General features: G+C 35.3%; 1 protein-coding gene across 1 annotated transcript in view; it reads left to right on the top strand.

Annotated features, from left to right (window-relative positions):
• ASXL3 (ASXL transcriptional regulator 3) overlaps positions 1–14662 on the top strand; it is a 167148-nt gene that overhangs the window by 62803 nt on the left and 89683 nt on the right. The window contains exons 4-5 of the mRNA XM_077135674.1: positions 6367–6475; positions 7684–7792. Of these exons, the coding sequence (XP_076991789.1) occupies positions 6367–6475; positions 7684–7792 (218 nt within the window). The remainder of the gene's footprint in view (positions 1–6366; positions 6476–7683; positions 7793–14662) is intronic.

Raw genomic sequence — 14662 nt, 5'->3', positions numbered from 1 at the left:
GAGAAAGCAAATCTATGTAGAGAGAATGTGGAATAGTGAAAAGAGCATGGGCTTTGGAATCAGATTGAAATTTGAATTTCAACTCTGTGATTGAATTGTTCCCTGACTTCCTTTAGATCCTTAATCTTTATAAAACTTGGAATCATATTTTATGGTGGCTGTAAGGAGTATAGATAATAGTGTAAAAGCTCAGACATATTATAGGTGCTCAATAAAAGGTAACTCTAATAATTAAAATATTTATTATCATTCTTCTCCTGCTCCCCTTAATGTGTAAGTTTCGCTGATTTTCAATACCTTTCATGTGTGAAAGACTATAGACAAGGAACGTATGTACTTCCATTTCTTCCATTTTTGCTAATGGGGGAAATGAAATTAAAAGTTAAATAAAATCTTAGCTGAACAAATCCTTTAAACAAGCGATATAATATTAGTTACTTTCCTTCTGCCATCCTCCATGTAGGGTACTTTGAGTGGCATTACCATATTAATAATATTAATAACCCACATTTTTGAACAGTTACCATAGCACTTCATGTGTATTAACTCATATTTACTCTTCAGGATACTCCTCAATGTGATAGTGGCTGTTATTATCCACATGTTATAGTTGAGGGTTATAGTTGAGGAACCTAAGATCCAGACGTGGAGTCCAAACTCACATAGCTAGTACATGTTGTAGAGTGCAGGGGAACCAAGGCTAACTGGCTCCAGGGACCACAGTCTTACTCATTGAGGTGTACTGCCTTTCCTAATAGAGTGACGGAAATATGGCGTGGCATGACATGCATAGTTGTAGAGGAACAATTGCCAGTGAATGGCTATGCATCTGGCATATTCTTTACTGGATGTGTATAATCAAAGATAACCACCTCACCTCATGCTTTAGTTGGAGTCCTTTAAAAATTATACTATGGACTATGCTTTGGTTTATACACATTTCCTTATAAAGTCTATTTAAAAATAATACTAGCCAATCTTTTATCCTTGTATTAATGGCTCTCAATTTCCGCCTCCTAAAACAAAAGGACAGTTTTATGACGACTGGCTTAATGAATCACTGTAGCTACATAGTGGTAGCTTGGTAGTCTCTATAAAAAGGATATAAGGTCGAAGACCAACTATCTGTTTGTAACCTGATAAAAATATCTTTTTTATTGTTCAACCCAATTGGAGACATGTTGAGGTTTGGAATCTAAAGTTGTTTCTTTAAATGTAATTGTTAAATTGCACCATTTGACAGTGTATGCCATTTGGCAGTTATTTCTTTGATATCTCCACCTAATAAAAAGAGGACCAGGACTACATTTCTAACTTTACCTTAGAGACATGTAGAATATTGAACATAATATAGATATTCCTCATAGAAAGTAATTTGCAAAATGTCTTTTAATTTTGTCTTTTAAATACAACCCATCTTTTGAGTTGATTGGTTGTCCCTATTTATTTATATATTTTTCTAAACACTACTCATTGTTATTCCTCATATATAAATGTCGTTAAAAATTTCAATTAGCAATCATCTTCAGGATCTGTGAAGTTTGGGGCACTTTGATATACCAAAGCATATATCCATATTATAATTTTTAAAGCCCTTCTACTACAATATGAGGTGAGGTAATTATCTGGTTCGTGTCTTCTAAATCAAATGTCAAGGTTGCTGTGGGTTACTTTTTAGCTAATATGTGATGGGATTATTCCGATAACAAACCATGCTGGCTTTTAAGGTTTTATTTTCAGTAATTTCAGGCAGTTCTTAACTACTGGTAATATTTCTCATGAGTAAGAAGTTAGTTTGGATTTGGTTTTCTAGGATAGTTTTTAATCATCTTTTGATTGATTAATGATCTTTCTACTGATGTAACATCTGTACTTGTGTGTTTTTAAGAGTCATCTTCATTCTTTGGTAGAAATAATTTATCTTTGTCCACTAGAAGGGACATGCCCATTACGTATATAAATAAGAGACAATAAATTCAAGGATACATGATTCATTTTTTAACATTTTTAAAGCATTTTATGAAGTGTACAAAAATAGAGTTGAGTTCACAATCCTAAGTAAATAATTTACTTTTTGCACAGTGGACACAAAGATCCCATATCTAGAAGCAACACGTTACCTGTACCCCAGAGACTCACATAATTTCCCTTTAAAAATATATCCTTAATTATAATAAGGTGTTTTCTCTGAGCTGTCAATACTGGAAATACATAGAAGGAGCTGGTAATTAAATTGTTGAAAGGAGAAAGAGCATATAATTGCTTCTATTCATTTATATTAATAGTTATGTGACACAATAACTGTCTAATAATGGTGCTTAATAACTGCTTGTTGAATTTGTTGAGTTTTAGAGTTACGTCATGCAGGATTAATTTTTTGATGTCTTCATATTTGAAAAAATGAGGTTTAAGATGTTTTCAGGAAAAATAGCTTGCATGTGAAATCTTAAGAAGAGGTACTTAATAAAGAGTTTGACTAATAAATATTGTCTTGTAGAGCATTATCGTTTTATAGTTGAAGAAATGGAGGCCTATGTTATGATATTTTCTTTGTCATTTCTGCAGATACTCTTCCAGTCACATTCCCTAGGTTCTTCCTGGTTTTAAAAGTATTAAACCAGACAGGCCATCCGTTTACTTCACTGAATGAGCACTCTTAGTAAAATTTTATGTGTTCCATCAGCAATTTGATGAGATAAAGCCATGGTTTTTCTGTATTTCACACAGGACCAGGGTTCGGCAGAGTGTCTCTGGGGATTCTTTGATGTCTAGACAGTTTAAATTATGCCTGCTCCCCTGCCTCCGCATTCCACCCCTGTTCTGCTTCAGGGGTTGTGGGAAATGAAAACAAACCAGAAGGGTTCCACATCCTTACACCTACAGGGTGGAGGGAGGGACAACCAAGTAGAAGATGCCGCATATCTACACTGGCAGGTGTATAGGAAAGAGGCACGTTATAATAGGGGATCGAAGAAAGAGAAGTGTGAGGAGCAAAACTTGTCCTACTTATTTATTTCTAAGTAAGTAATATGTGAGTAAATGTGCATTGTGAAGCCAAATGAAAATATTATGAAGTATTAGGGAAGAGACTGAAAGTCCTCTTTTTCCTAACCCTCTCATTCTTTCCTTATCCCCCAGTAGGCAACCAAATCTAAGTGGTTAGATGTCAAATTGTGTTTTGAATCAAAAAACTAACTTTCTTTTCTTTCTTCCCTTTTCTTTGTTTCCCTTTTATAAATCGGGATATTGCGGATCTTCCAATTCATCCTGGTAGAAAGTAAGTAACTTTTGAAATTTCAAAGGTTTTATTTTTTGTTAGAACATTGATGTTTTATTACTTCCTATACGCTGCTTCGAAAGTTTTACTTTTTAGTTTGACTAAAGTTGTGTAACCTTTGCATTAACTGTGAAGAAAAATCATTTGGAGAAATTAAAAATAATAAATAAGTGTGATGTAGAAGGTGTTCCTGCTATCTAAAAGCAAGACTTTTAAAGCACATCTTGCATTCCCTAACTTTCACACACGGTCACTGTGTTTTAAATATATTTCATCTTTAAAGTAGGCTCAACAAGGGCTTTTATCAGGTCTAGCTTTTGTGAATATAGAAATAGCACAATTATATAAATTAGACTTCTGTTCATTTCTAGTTAATTTAGGCATGGCTTCTTCAGGAAAAACAGTCAACATTTTCTATACTTTATGAGTTTGGGTGAAAATAATAGCAACACCTAAATAGTATAAAAGGTTTTTAGAATTCAATTCTTTGCGTATATTCTTATTGGATAAATATGTTATTGTCAAAAGTATATACATCTTCGGATGTGAGTATTTTATTGTTCTTTATGTAAGAGTGAACATTTGAATAGTTTTGTTTTGGTAAAAAATGCAAGTTATATGCTTACAACTAAGTGATTAATCAAGGAGTGATTTGAGTTGTAAAATTGTCATTAGATTGTGAAGTATTTTCTAATTCATCTAAAATGCAAATGTTGTATAGTTTTGAAATAAAACAAATTTCATAGGTTTGTTTTAGAAAGATTTGGTAAAATTAGAGTAGTCTTTGAGAGACTTTTGGAGAAATCTGTATTTTTATGTATTTCCGTAAAAATCTTGAATTCAATGACTTAATAAACAGTGTAATTCCATGATATATTCATGTTCAACAGAGCTTGTTATATGTATGAAACTGAATACTTATCGCATATGTTGGCAGCAAGCATATCGGTAAACGGCTATTAAATAGCCAATTTACCTTGTATAATTATCTTCAGTTTGTGATACCTTAGAAAGAAAATGTTTTTATGGTGACTTTAAATTATACCTGTTCAGTATTTTTCAGTTTTCTTTAAGTCTGCATTATTTTTTATTATAAATCTGAGTTCTTGGAATTGTGTTTATTAAGATTCAGTACTCAAGAGCAGAGAGAGTATATGTGAGGTTTGATGATAGGTATACCATTTTATCTTTTTTTTTTAAGTCTACATTGTGTCATTTTTATGTAATGGATTCTATTTCACTTGTGCTGTATATCTTCTTGCCAAGTCCCTTTGGACTTTTTTTCTGACAGTTTTACTAAATTAAAATGCCAAAATCCAGCATAATGATCCCTAGTTTCAAATTGCCTGTGCCTGTGTCTGAAAAGTGTAATGATAAAAAATATATATTTTATAGCAGTGTGTGTATATATATATATATTTATATATATATATATATTCAGTATAACATATATGGTGTTATTTATCTGGGATTTATTCATGGAGAAACATTGCTGAAGAGATGAATGTATTTTACTATCTCCATATGTCTGGGTCTAATTTAAATATAAGCACAAAATCTTTTGTGAGGGAAAACAATGAAATGAGATCTGTAAGCTTGAGGAGCTTCATGAGGAAAGATATTACATAAACACACAACATTATTACCATGTGTACTTTAGAGTTATAACTGCATTGTACTCTGACCAAATTTCTATTAGGGCCCTTGTTTCTGTCAAGCCCAATGGAATCATATTTATGTGTTGGCGCAGAGAAGCTGCCTCCTAAAATAATAAAGAGTGTTCTTATTATAATACTTATAAACTTTTATAACTATATATATATATATATAGAGAGAGAGAGAGTCATATATATATACAGCATATATATATATATGCTCACTTGCTATTAAATGTGTGCTGGCAACTCATCAGATGTGATTTTTTCATTTTACCAATGATTTTTCTGAGCAGCATTTTTCATAGTGAATAGAAGTTTTGATAATCTTGGTTTTTAGAAAACTCTTTTAATTTGGTAATATAAAATGATATTTCAAACCCAGAAGGTCAAACTTTGAAAGCTCAATAATGCCTAACAGCCTGCTTGCCAGAGAATGTTTTGGATTAAATACCCAATACCCCGAAGATGTATGAGACTTCTGATCAATATTGGTCTGACCAAATATTGGTCTTTTAGCATATCAGGAAGTAAATTTTATATGGAGACATTATAATGAACTGAAAGAGACAATTCTATTTCCTTAAAAATGTCAGTTTGCAAGGAAAACACATGCAAAAAATCTAAAGTCTTCCCCAGGAAATATGTGCATATTATACATGTCATAGCCATCTTTCTGAGTGTTTGGATATATTTTGGTAATATTTGTATGTATGTGCTTTGATTCTTTTTAATCATTAATTTAATGCCTGCTTGATTTACCTTTAAAAATCTGTTGCTTTAATAGTTCAGTCACATCATTACTACAGTACATAATTTTTCTCTGGGCAGAGTTCCCAAACACATATTTATTTATCTGACATATCTAACTGAGAAAAGGATGCCACTGTAGAAGCTGTATCAGAGATATAAACACAGACTCAAATTCTCATTTGACCATGTGAGAATTGCAGTCCTGCCAGTAACTTTAATACTTGTAATTTCAAATCAGTTCTTTCTTGGTTTCTTATTATTCTTTTGTTACTTTTCAACCTATAGGATGTAGCTGTCCTTGAACTTGGTTTTTTTGATCATTCAAGTGCAACCATCAAGTTGTCTATAATATTTAAAACCTGGAGCTTCGTGGTGTTGTTTATAAAATAATGCCACATAAATACTTGGTCTTTGGCTCCTTGAAAATGTTGTGTTGTTTGCTTTCCTAATAAACGCATAATTATGATTCAGACTTTTACTTGAAGCCTATTAGACAGATACATCTGATTAACTTTGTGGAAACTGGACTGGCCTGTTATTGTAATGTAGATATTTTCAGGAGTGGGAGGATATTTTTAAAAGGCATACAAGAGGGTCTGTGTTGTTTTTTTTTTTTAAGAGACAGAGAACAATTTTGTTTCCATCTCATCTGCTTCATTTTTGCACACTTTTATTTTCTAGTGGAACCTCTCCATTAGCCTGTTTGAATGCAATGCTTCACACTAACACTCGAATAGGGGATGGAACGTTCTTCAAAATCCCTGGAAAGTCAGGCCTCTATGCTCTCAAAGTAAGTTGGATTGTTCGGCATATTATGTATGTCTGTTACACTATTACTGTATTTCATGCATTTTTTTCAGACATGTGAAGGTGAACAAAATTAGATTTGGGTGAAGGGTAGAATAGAAAAATGACCCCTATGCTTTCTAAATGTTGTCATATGTCTTAAAGAAGATTTCATATTAAGAATAAACAATGACATTTTTCTTTAAGGAAAGCATATCTGTGGTCTCATGCTAACATATGGTAATGGAAAATATTTGTGGCGTCCTTAAAATGCTTGATTCTTTAAAATTTACATCGAGAAGTGCCATGGATCATCAATCAGAAAGTTAAAATGATCAAGTTTGGCATAAACTACTTGAGTTAATGGCCATCAGTTGATATTCAGGCTTCACACCTGTGTGCCTTTCTGTCTTTATTAAAAAAAAAAAAAATCTATTCATTCTGCTTGAAAACTTGCAGACTTAAGTTAGTAATAAATTTTAAAACAATCGATGAGCTGAAGTTGGGTTTTCTTACTAATGCATTCTTGTAAGAGAAAAGAGAAATAAAATGAAAACGCTTTAGATAATTGAGGCCTAATTATTTTAGTGGCATATAGTTTTTTTGTTTTTTTTGTTTGTTTTTTTTTTTAATTTTATCTAGACTTGGAAATGCCATCTAAAATGGGGAAATTCCAGGAAGGACAGAAGTTGATGATCTACAAAACGTTACATAGATTGCGATGAGTAAAATTGATGTATTATTTCTTATAAATTAAAAATAAAGTCACTGTTAATAAACGATGGATTATATTTAAAGTTCATTACTTTCCTTTAAAAAAGGAATGCATTTTTATTTTTATTTTAATGAAAAAATTATTCATGGCAAAGAACGAGGCATTCTTCCTCTTCAGCTCTTAAGCATCAGGCTCTTGGCCCTCTGTGTGGTTCAGAAAATAATGCAAGTTAACTAAAAAGGCTTGTATTATTTTAGTTGCATTTTGTAGTTAATTGGGTATTTAGTATGCTGAGGCACATTCTGTGTTGTAAGGAAGAATGTAGAATTGAAGTATTAAAACCAACATACGTTAAAAGGAAACCTTTTTTGGGGGTACAGGTTTTAAAATGTTATCAGAAAAAACTGTGATAATACTTAAGGATTCTGAAAGTATTATGAGTGTTTTCGGTTGCTTATATATCTCCATAAATCATCATTTTTTAAAAAATAATGTAGAAAGAGGAGTCATCATGCCCAGCTGATGGAACTTTGGATTTAGGCTGTGAGTCTGAATTAGATGGCACAGAAATGGCTGAGGCAAATGCTAATGGAGAGGAAAATGGAGGTAAGTGTGACAAAATTCAAGATATAAACAATTGTGCTCTTAAAAGTTATGTAGAATTCACTAATTGATAATTCACTATACCCCACCATATAGGTGTAGTTTTTTCCCTACCATTTTTATCACTTACTTAGATGTACTGTCATTTTTAACTAAAAAGACTAGCACCTAAGAAACATGTACAGTTCTTTGCTTTTTTGTTTTTTAATTGTACATGTTTTCCTAGAGAATTGTCATGGGTGTTATTAGTATCAGTATATTTCTCCTGCAAGGTGAAAGGACTTCTGGGAATATCTAGTGGTTTTGATCTATTTATAATAGGACTGAGAATACCAGGGCTTTGTTTCTGATTGTGATGATTTTTCTTGTGATCATTAGTACTTTAATAATAGATGTGTTCCTTGATTTGTCATTTGTAAATCAAGATTAGTGCTTTCGTTCTTCATGATGAAACAGGAGCCAAACAAGGTACACTCTTGTTAAACACCTTTGAGGAAAGGGTGGCCCCTCTAGACCTCTATGGGGAACATATCCCATCTCTAAATTCTAACCATGTTAATTCATGCTATCATTCTGAAGATTCTGTTGGCAGTATGTAACTTATATACTTCAGTTGTGCTGGTCTTTGTCCCATAAAAACTGCTCAACTTTTTCTACCGTGTCAACTAACCCCACAAATGGACTCAGATCAAGATTTGGAAGAAAGACTGTCATTAAGGTATCTGCCAGTAGAGTCATAGAAATTAGTTAATTATCTTTAGACAATCAAACCTTCAAGGATCTTTGCAGAAATATCATATTTCAGTAATAGCCCAGAGCCATTCATTTTATTAATAGTCATAGGAGTCCCTTTGTATTCTGTATGCCTGCTGAGTGGCCACACCTGCCTTTAAATTGATGTACTTTCTCATGGGCCTCACGGCCTGATAGAGATTCAGTTCCTATCTGATCTGCAGCAGAGTAAGGAGTTTAACACTGGAAACACGGATTCTTTTCTTAGTAAAATGACTCCAGATTACTTTGTGGATGCTACCTTTTTTTTTTTTTTTAACCAATTTTCATTTGACTTAATGTCTCTTTATCAATATCTTTTGAAAACTCAGATCCCCCATTGTTTGGTCCTGTTGTGAGCCTTGGCCAGTTCTTGTGGTTAAGAGAGAACAAGGCAGAGATGCATGGCAGTTTCTGGCTTTCTAGAATAGCTGGTGAATGGAGCATACTGTTCTCCTTCCATAGGGTGAAGGAGAATCTTGTTAGGATCGTTCCTATCATGACACTGCCTGCTTCATGGTGTTCACTCTCACACTCATCGTATATATTGGGCTTCCACTGTGTACCACGTACTGTCTTAGGCTCGAGTCAGCAGCAGTAAAAGAAAACAAAAACAAAATCAAACCTCTTATGTAGCTTATGCCTGTTGAAAGATAGGGCTAACAAGAAAAATCAGATAAATAAAATGCACAGCCTATTAAGTGGTGAGAAGTTATATTAGGCAAAATAGGGGAGTTAAGAGTCGGAGAAAGGAATGCATTTGATAAAAGATTTAAGGAAAGGGAGGGAACAGATATTTAAGGAGAGAGAGTTCTAGGTAGAAGGTATAGTGAGAACTTGAATGAGAGTGCTTGGAATGTTCCAGAAACAGTGTGATTAGGAGGCTGGAATGAGTGAGGGAGAGTAAAATATGAAGACAGAGGAGTAATAGTTTGTACTGTATAATGTCTTGACATTTTTTTGCATGGGCAGGCACTGGAATCGAACCCGGGCCTCCGACATGGCAGATAAGAGTTCTGCCACTGAGCCACCTTGACACCACCCTTGTCATTGGCTTTTGTCTTGAGTGAGATGTTAAACCATTGTCTGATAAGAGACACAGGGATCTGCCATTTATTTTAGCAGGATCGATGAGAACAAGAACAGTAGGGGAACAAGGGCAAAAGTAGGGAGAACAGTTAGGAAGTCATCACCATAATCTAGGTGAATGGTGTTGGTGTTTAAATTAAGGGAGTAGTAGCCTTGGAAGTGAGGAGAAGTAGCCCAATTCTTGGTATAGTTGAATGTATATCCAACAGGATTTGCTCACAGATTGAGGAGGATATGAAACAAGGAGATGAGGGTGACTCAAAAGTTAGAGTGTGAGCAAGAAGAGAATAGCACTGGCAATAACTTTACTGGAAAAATCTGCAAGAGAAGTAGTTGGGGGCAGGGAGTTAGTTGTTGATCAGTTCACTTTTAAATATATTAAGCATGACTCCCCTTCAACACCCAGTGGATATATTAAATAGTTAGAATTATCTGTCTGAAGATCAGGGGAGAAACCTTGCTGGAAATGTACATATGGAAGTTAGCAGTTTATAGATGACATCTGAAAAAACAAAAATTGGATGTAATCATCAAGGAAGTGAAAATAAATAAGAAAAGAAGAGGCACAAAGACCGAGCCCAGGGGTGCTTCCGTGTTAAGAGGCTAAAGAGCTTGCAGGAACCAGCAAATGAAAATGGATGGATAGGAGAATGTATCTTCTATCCAAATGAAGAAAGTATTTCTGGAGATGGGTGACTCAAATAGGTTTTTATAGATGTCAAATTATGATGAAGATTAAGAAATCACCACTGATATAGCTATGGAGGTTATTGATGAACTTGATAGTGGCAGTTTTTGTGGGATGGAGAGACCAAAGCCTAAACGTTAGAGGAGAAATTGGAGACACATATAGACAATTCTTTCAAGTTTTTTTCTGAGGTAAAAGGAAGGGAAAAAAATGGGAAAAATCACTGGAGGATAAAGTGAAATCAAGAAAAAGTTTTCTTAAAGATGGAAGACCTAGATTAGTGTATTTATATATTGATGGGAAAAAAATCAGTTGAGAGGGAGAAGTTGATAATTGGGGAGGAATTTCCTGGTACCATGTACTTGGTCAGATGAGAAGTGAGATATGTTACGCACACAGAGATTGGCCTTTGCAATAATATAGACATATCTGCTAATGTCAGCAGTAGGAAAAGTCAGGGATGTTGGTAGAGATGCAGGTAGGTGAGTATATGAGGAAGGATCTCATGAAAGTTCCCTTTTTGTTGCTCCGTTTATCTCCAGGAAACATGTTCATCTGCTGAGGGTGTGAGGATAGAGGTGGTTGGGGAGATTTGACGAGAAGGTATGAATTTTTGTCTGAGGGTGTTTTAGAGCATCAGAGGCACTCTTCATGTTGCTAACTCTGAGTTTACTGTGAGGCATGGTTATCTCCCCTCTCTAGTCACATCTGGGAGGCCAGAGTTGGATTTGATGAGGGTGGAGGTTTTGCCGAGGGTGAATGATGGAGCAAGAGAGCGACAGTGGAGTTGAGGGTGCGTGAAATTTAGTCATTGCAATAATTTTCCATGGAATTTAAGCTGATTGTGGAGATGAGTGATGACATGATTGTAATAAGGGATGCTGTAAAGGAATAGGTCTTCCTTGGAGCCAAAAGACTGTTTGCTTTGGTGTCCTTGAGGAAGTGAGCTGGAAGGAGAGGTGATATGAGAGTGGAATGCTTGAGATTGTGTTTAGGTTAATGTTATGCAGTGAATGTCTGAAATGAGAGGAAAGAAGGGGGCTAGGCTTAAGGCTGCCTGTGTGCTCTTAAGCATTGCCTGGCTGAGGAGCCTATCGCTGGCTAAAATTCATCAAACCTATGTTTGCCTAACCTACATGGGGATGGATCCACCTGGAGGAAAGATTGCATTTTGTTTGTTTGTTTGTTTTTCTTACTTACACAAAGATGTTAGAAAGGCTGGTAGTGGCCCTAGCATAAAATGTTAGGGAATCAACTGCATAAATATTGAAATAGATGATTATGGTAGAACTAGCACTGAAAGATAGGGGCATGTAAAATTTAAAATTTTCAAAAGTTAAAGAAGAGTAACCCAGGAACTTGTAGATAAGCACAGTAAGGATGGATACAGTCTGATGACATAAGATACAATGCTGGAACCATCTAGGGAGCAGGACAGGAGGGCAGTCTGGAAGGAGCAGTGAGAAGAAAAGCTGTCACCTACTACATTTCTAGGCCCACTGGTATACCTGGTCTGGGAAAGAAAAAGACCATCCCCTGAGAGGGCGTCAGGAAAGCAGCAGCAGTAAGAGACAGCCAAGTTTGGCAGATTAAAATACAAAGAGAGTACTCAGAGAAAAGATGGAGGGTCTAGGAGATTTTGCTAATGACTAGTCCTAAATTCCAGAGGAAAGAGTGGAAAGGATTTAGGGGTTGGGAAGGTATGGGCAGTGGAGTGCGAGCCTTCAGTCAGTAATTAAACTAACACAGAAATAAGCAAGCTCCCCTTATTTGACATGTGAATGGGCACTTCACAAAATAGCACTTACCCACACGTATCCAGCTAATGTGACCAAAACTGGATCCCTAGCTTCTCCTTTGATGTCGCATTAGGGAAATTGCTGTGGGGAATCACTGAAAGAATAGTAAATAACTTATTTCCTTGAGTATTCCTTGACTTGCCCACTATTACATCTTATAGCAAACCACAGTTGCTTCTTGCAGAACAAGACTATTTCCTATCCATGCAAATACTACCAAATTCCTCTGTGTATAAACTATTAATCTAGCCTTAGGATGCATTTTCAAGCCTAGTTATCTAAAATGTATTAAGTACTTACAACATTCAGCCTTTGCAGTCTGTTTACATGGATGTAAGTTAATCCTTGCAACATTCCTGTGAGGTGGGTGATATTTATAGGCTGTGTATTTTTTGTTTTTTTTCAACCAATGGAGAAACTGAAACTTAGAGAGGTTAAATGTTTCAGCAAAGTCACAAGCCTGAGTGTGCCTGGCCCTGAAGTCTAAGCTGTAAATACTCTGATATTCAGCCAGGAACCATAGAAAACATTTATTAGCCAGTAGTTTTAAATGTAGTTTGCCTTTCCAGCACTTGTCCAAATCTAATTGGATTATACACTCGAGATTTTCAGAAAGAGGAACCTCTGGCTTATCCAAATTAAGGTGTGTTGGGATTGCACTCTAATGATGTCTTGCAAATCAGTCATAAATTCCATGGCTGAACTGGTGGCTTACTCTGCTTTCTAATACATTTTTGAACCATAATTTAAAATGGATATTCTTTCCACACTTCTTCCAGCTGTAAAAATACACTTTGAAAATTTGATGGGGGCTGGGAAGAGGAGAAGGGGGAGTCACCATCTGTTTTTCTATCCTTATCCTTTTCCCCCTTTCCTCCTTTGGGGTGCAAGAGTGGGAAATAGTGAGGTGGCTAATAATCATAAATTGATAAGATATCCCTTGAGGGAATAAAAAAATGAGCCTCTGCTACCTTAAAGTTATTTCAAATTAATAAAGGTTACTTGACATTTACTATACCATTAAAGGGGGTAAGTGGAGAAGTATTTGAGGAAAAAATGCCTAACAAAAACTGATATCAATAAGGACATTAAACTCTTACCTTTCAGCATCTTAAGTATTTCCTGAGTCCTTAGTTAGAACTAAGGTAATGACAGTAATCCTTTGGTCTTCTTCTTGGAATCACTTAGCTAGGGAAATAGGTTCTTTTTAAAATGGAAAACAAATTTCCAGTATACATATTTTTTAAGTTTTATTGAACAGTTTTACAGTATGGAAAGAGTGGTCTATTATTGATTGTAGAACTTCCAAGACACAACCACTATGTTTATGCAGCATATTTCTTTTACTCCTAAACAGTTTCTCACGTAAATAAGAATTAGACGTATATAGACTCAAGAAAGTAAACTGTTCAGAGTTTACAAGCTAAGCTCTAGAGATTGAGGAGTGATTTAGGTGAATATCTTGATATATCTGTGTTGACAACCCATGACCATTTATGCCAATATAAGTATAGATCTGTGTCACCCAAAGAAAATATTTTGAATTTTATGGGCTATTTTGGTCTGAGATTTATGGCTTTGTTTGTGTCTGAGTTGCTCTCTGAACCTAAATACATTGGTGTATCATGAGTTTGCTAACATATATTAAGTTGACTTTTGCTGGCCTGCAGAACCTATATTTACTTTATTTGAAATGATACCATTAGTTTACAGCCTTCATCCTCTTCACCCTCTATTTATAAATTGTTACTAACAAGAAAAAAATGACTTTCTCTTCTTGTGGTCCTAAGTAGCTCATGTTTAAAATCAACAGCCGCTATCTAATTTTTTTTTTTAAATAAAGAAACCAGAAAATGCACAGTTTTCATCCACAGAGATCAAAAAAGGTTCTGTTTGCTATTAACCCTCATGATTTTAAGGAACAAGGCAGCACACTGGCAGGGGAATTAGTATTTTCCAAGTCTCTGTTTAGGAAAAGAGAAAATTACAGAGAGCATGTATCCTATGTGTCAGCCCTTACATCCTGGGGTAAATAATGACTCCCAACATTGAAAGACTTTTACAGGGTCCTTTTTCATTATTTTTTATGGCCAATTTTCATAAGCTGGTTTCTGATTATATGATTCTTGGCAGAGTTGCGTTAACTTAATGAAACACAACTCAGCTCACTCTTTGTTTTTATTGGCTCCAAGGCCACTGTTCTTTTCTCCAAAGTGAACAGTGCTTTAAGGTGGCCTGACATGATGGGGATAGGGGTCTCAGCTGAGATGTCAATTACGTACAGGTGAGCAGCTCCCTGAGAAGCGTGAGGAGCGTTTGGTTTGGACCCCATCAGGCAGTGGCTATGCTGACAGTGTATCCATGGCAATTTTGCCCAACAGTAGAGGAAAAGGGAGCAAGGGCTGCTGTGGACTTGCAAAGGGCATGTTTTCAGTGACTTTTTAAGGTGCCGCCAGCCTGTTTGGTGTGTGTGTCCTGTCATTTACCTCGTTTGGCTGGAGGTTATGCAGTCACTTGCCTGTGAGT

This window comes from Tamandua tetradactyla, chromosome 18 (genome assembly GCF_023851605.1).
Source record: "Tamandua tetradactyla isolate mTamTet1 chromosome 18, mTamTet1.pri, whole genome shotgun sequence".
NCBI classification, from domain to species: domain Eukaryota; kingdom Metazoa; phylum Chordata; class Mammalia; order Pilosa; family Myrmecophagidae; genus Tamandua; species Tamandua tetradactyla.
The sequence above is the reverse complement of the archived record's forward strand: the minus strand, read 5'-3'. Positions and strand labels throughout refer to the sequence as shown.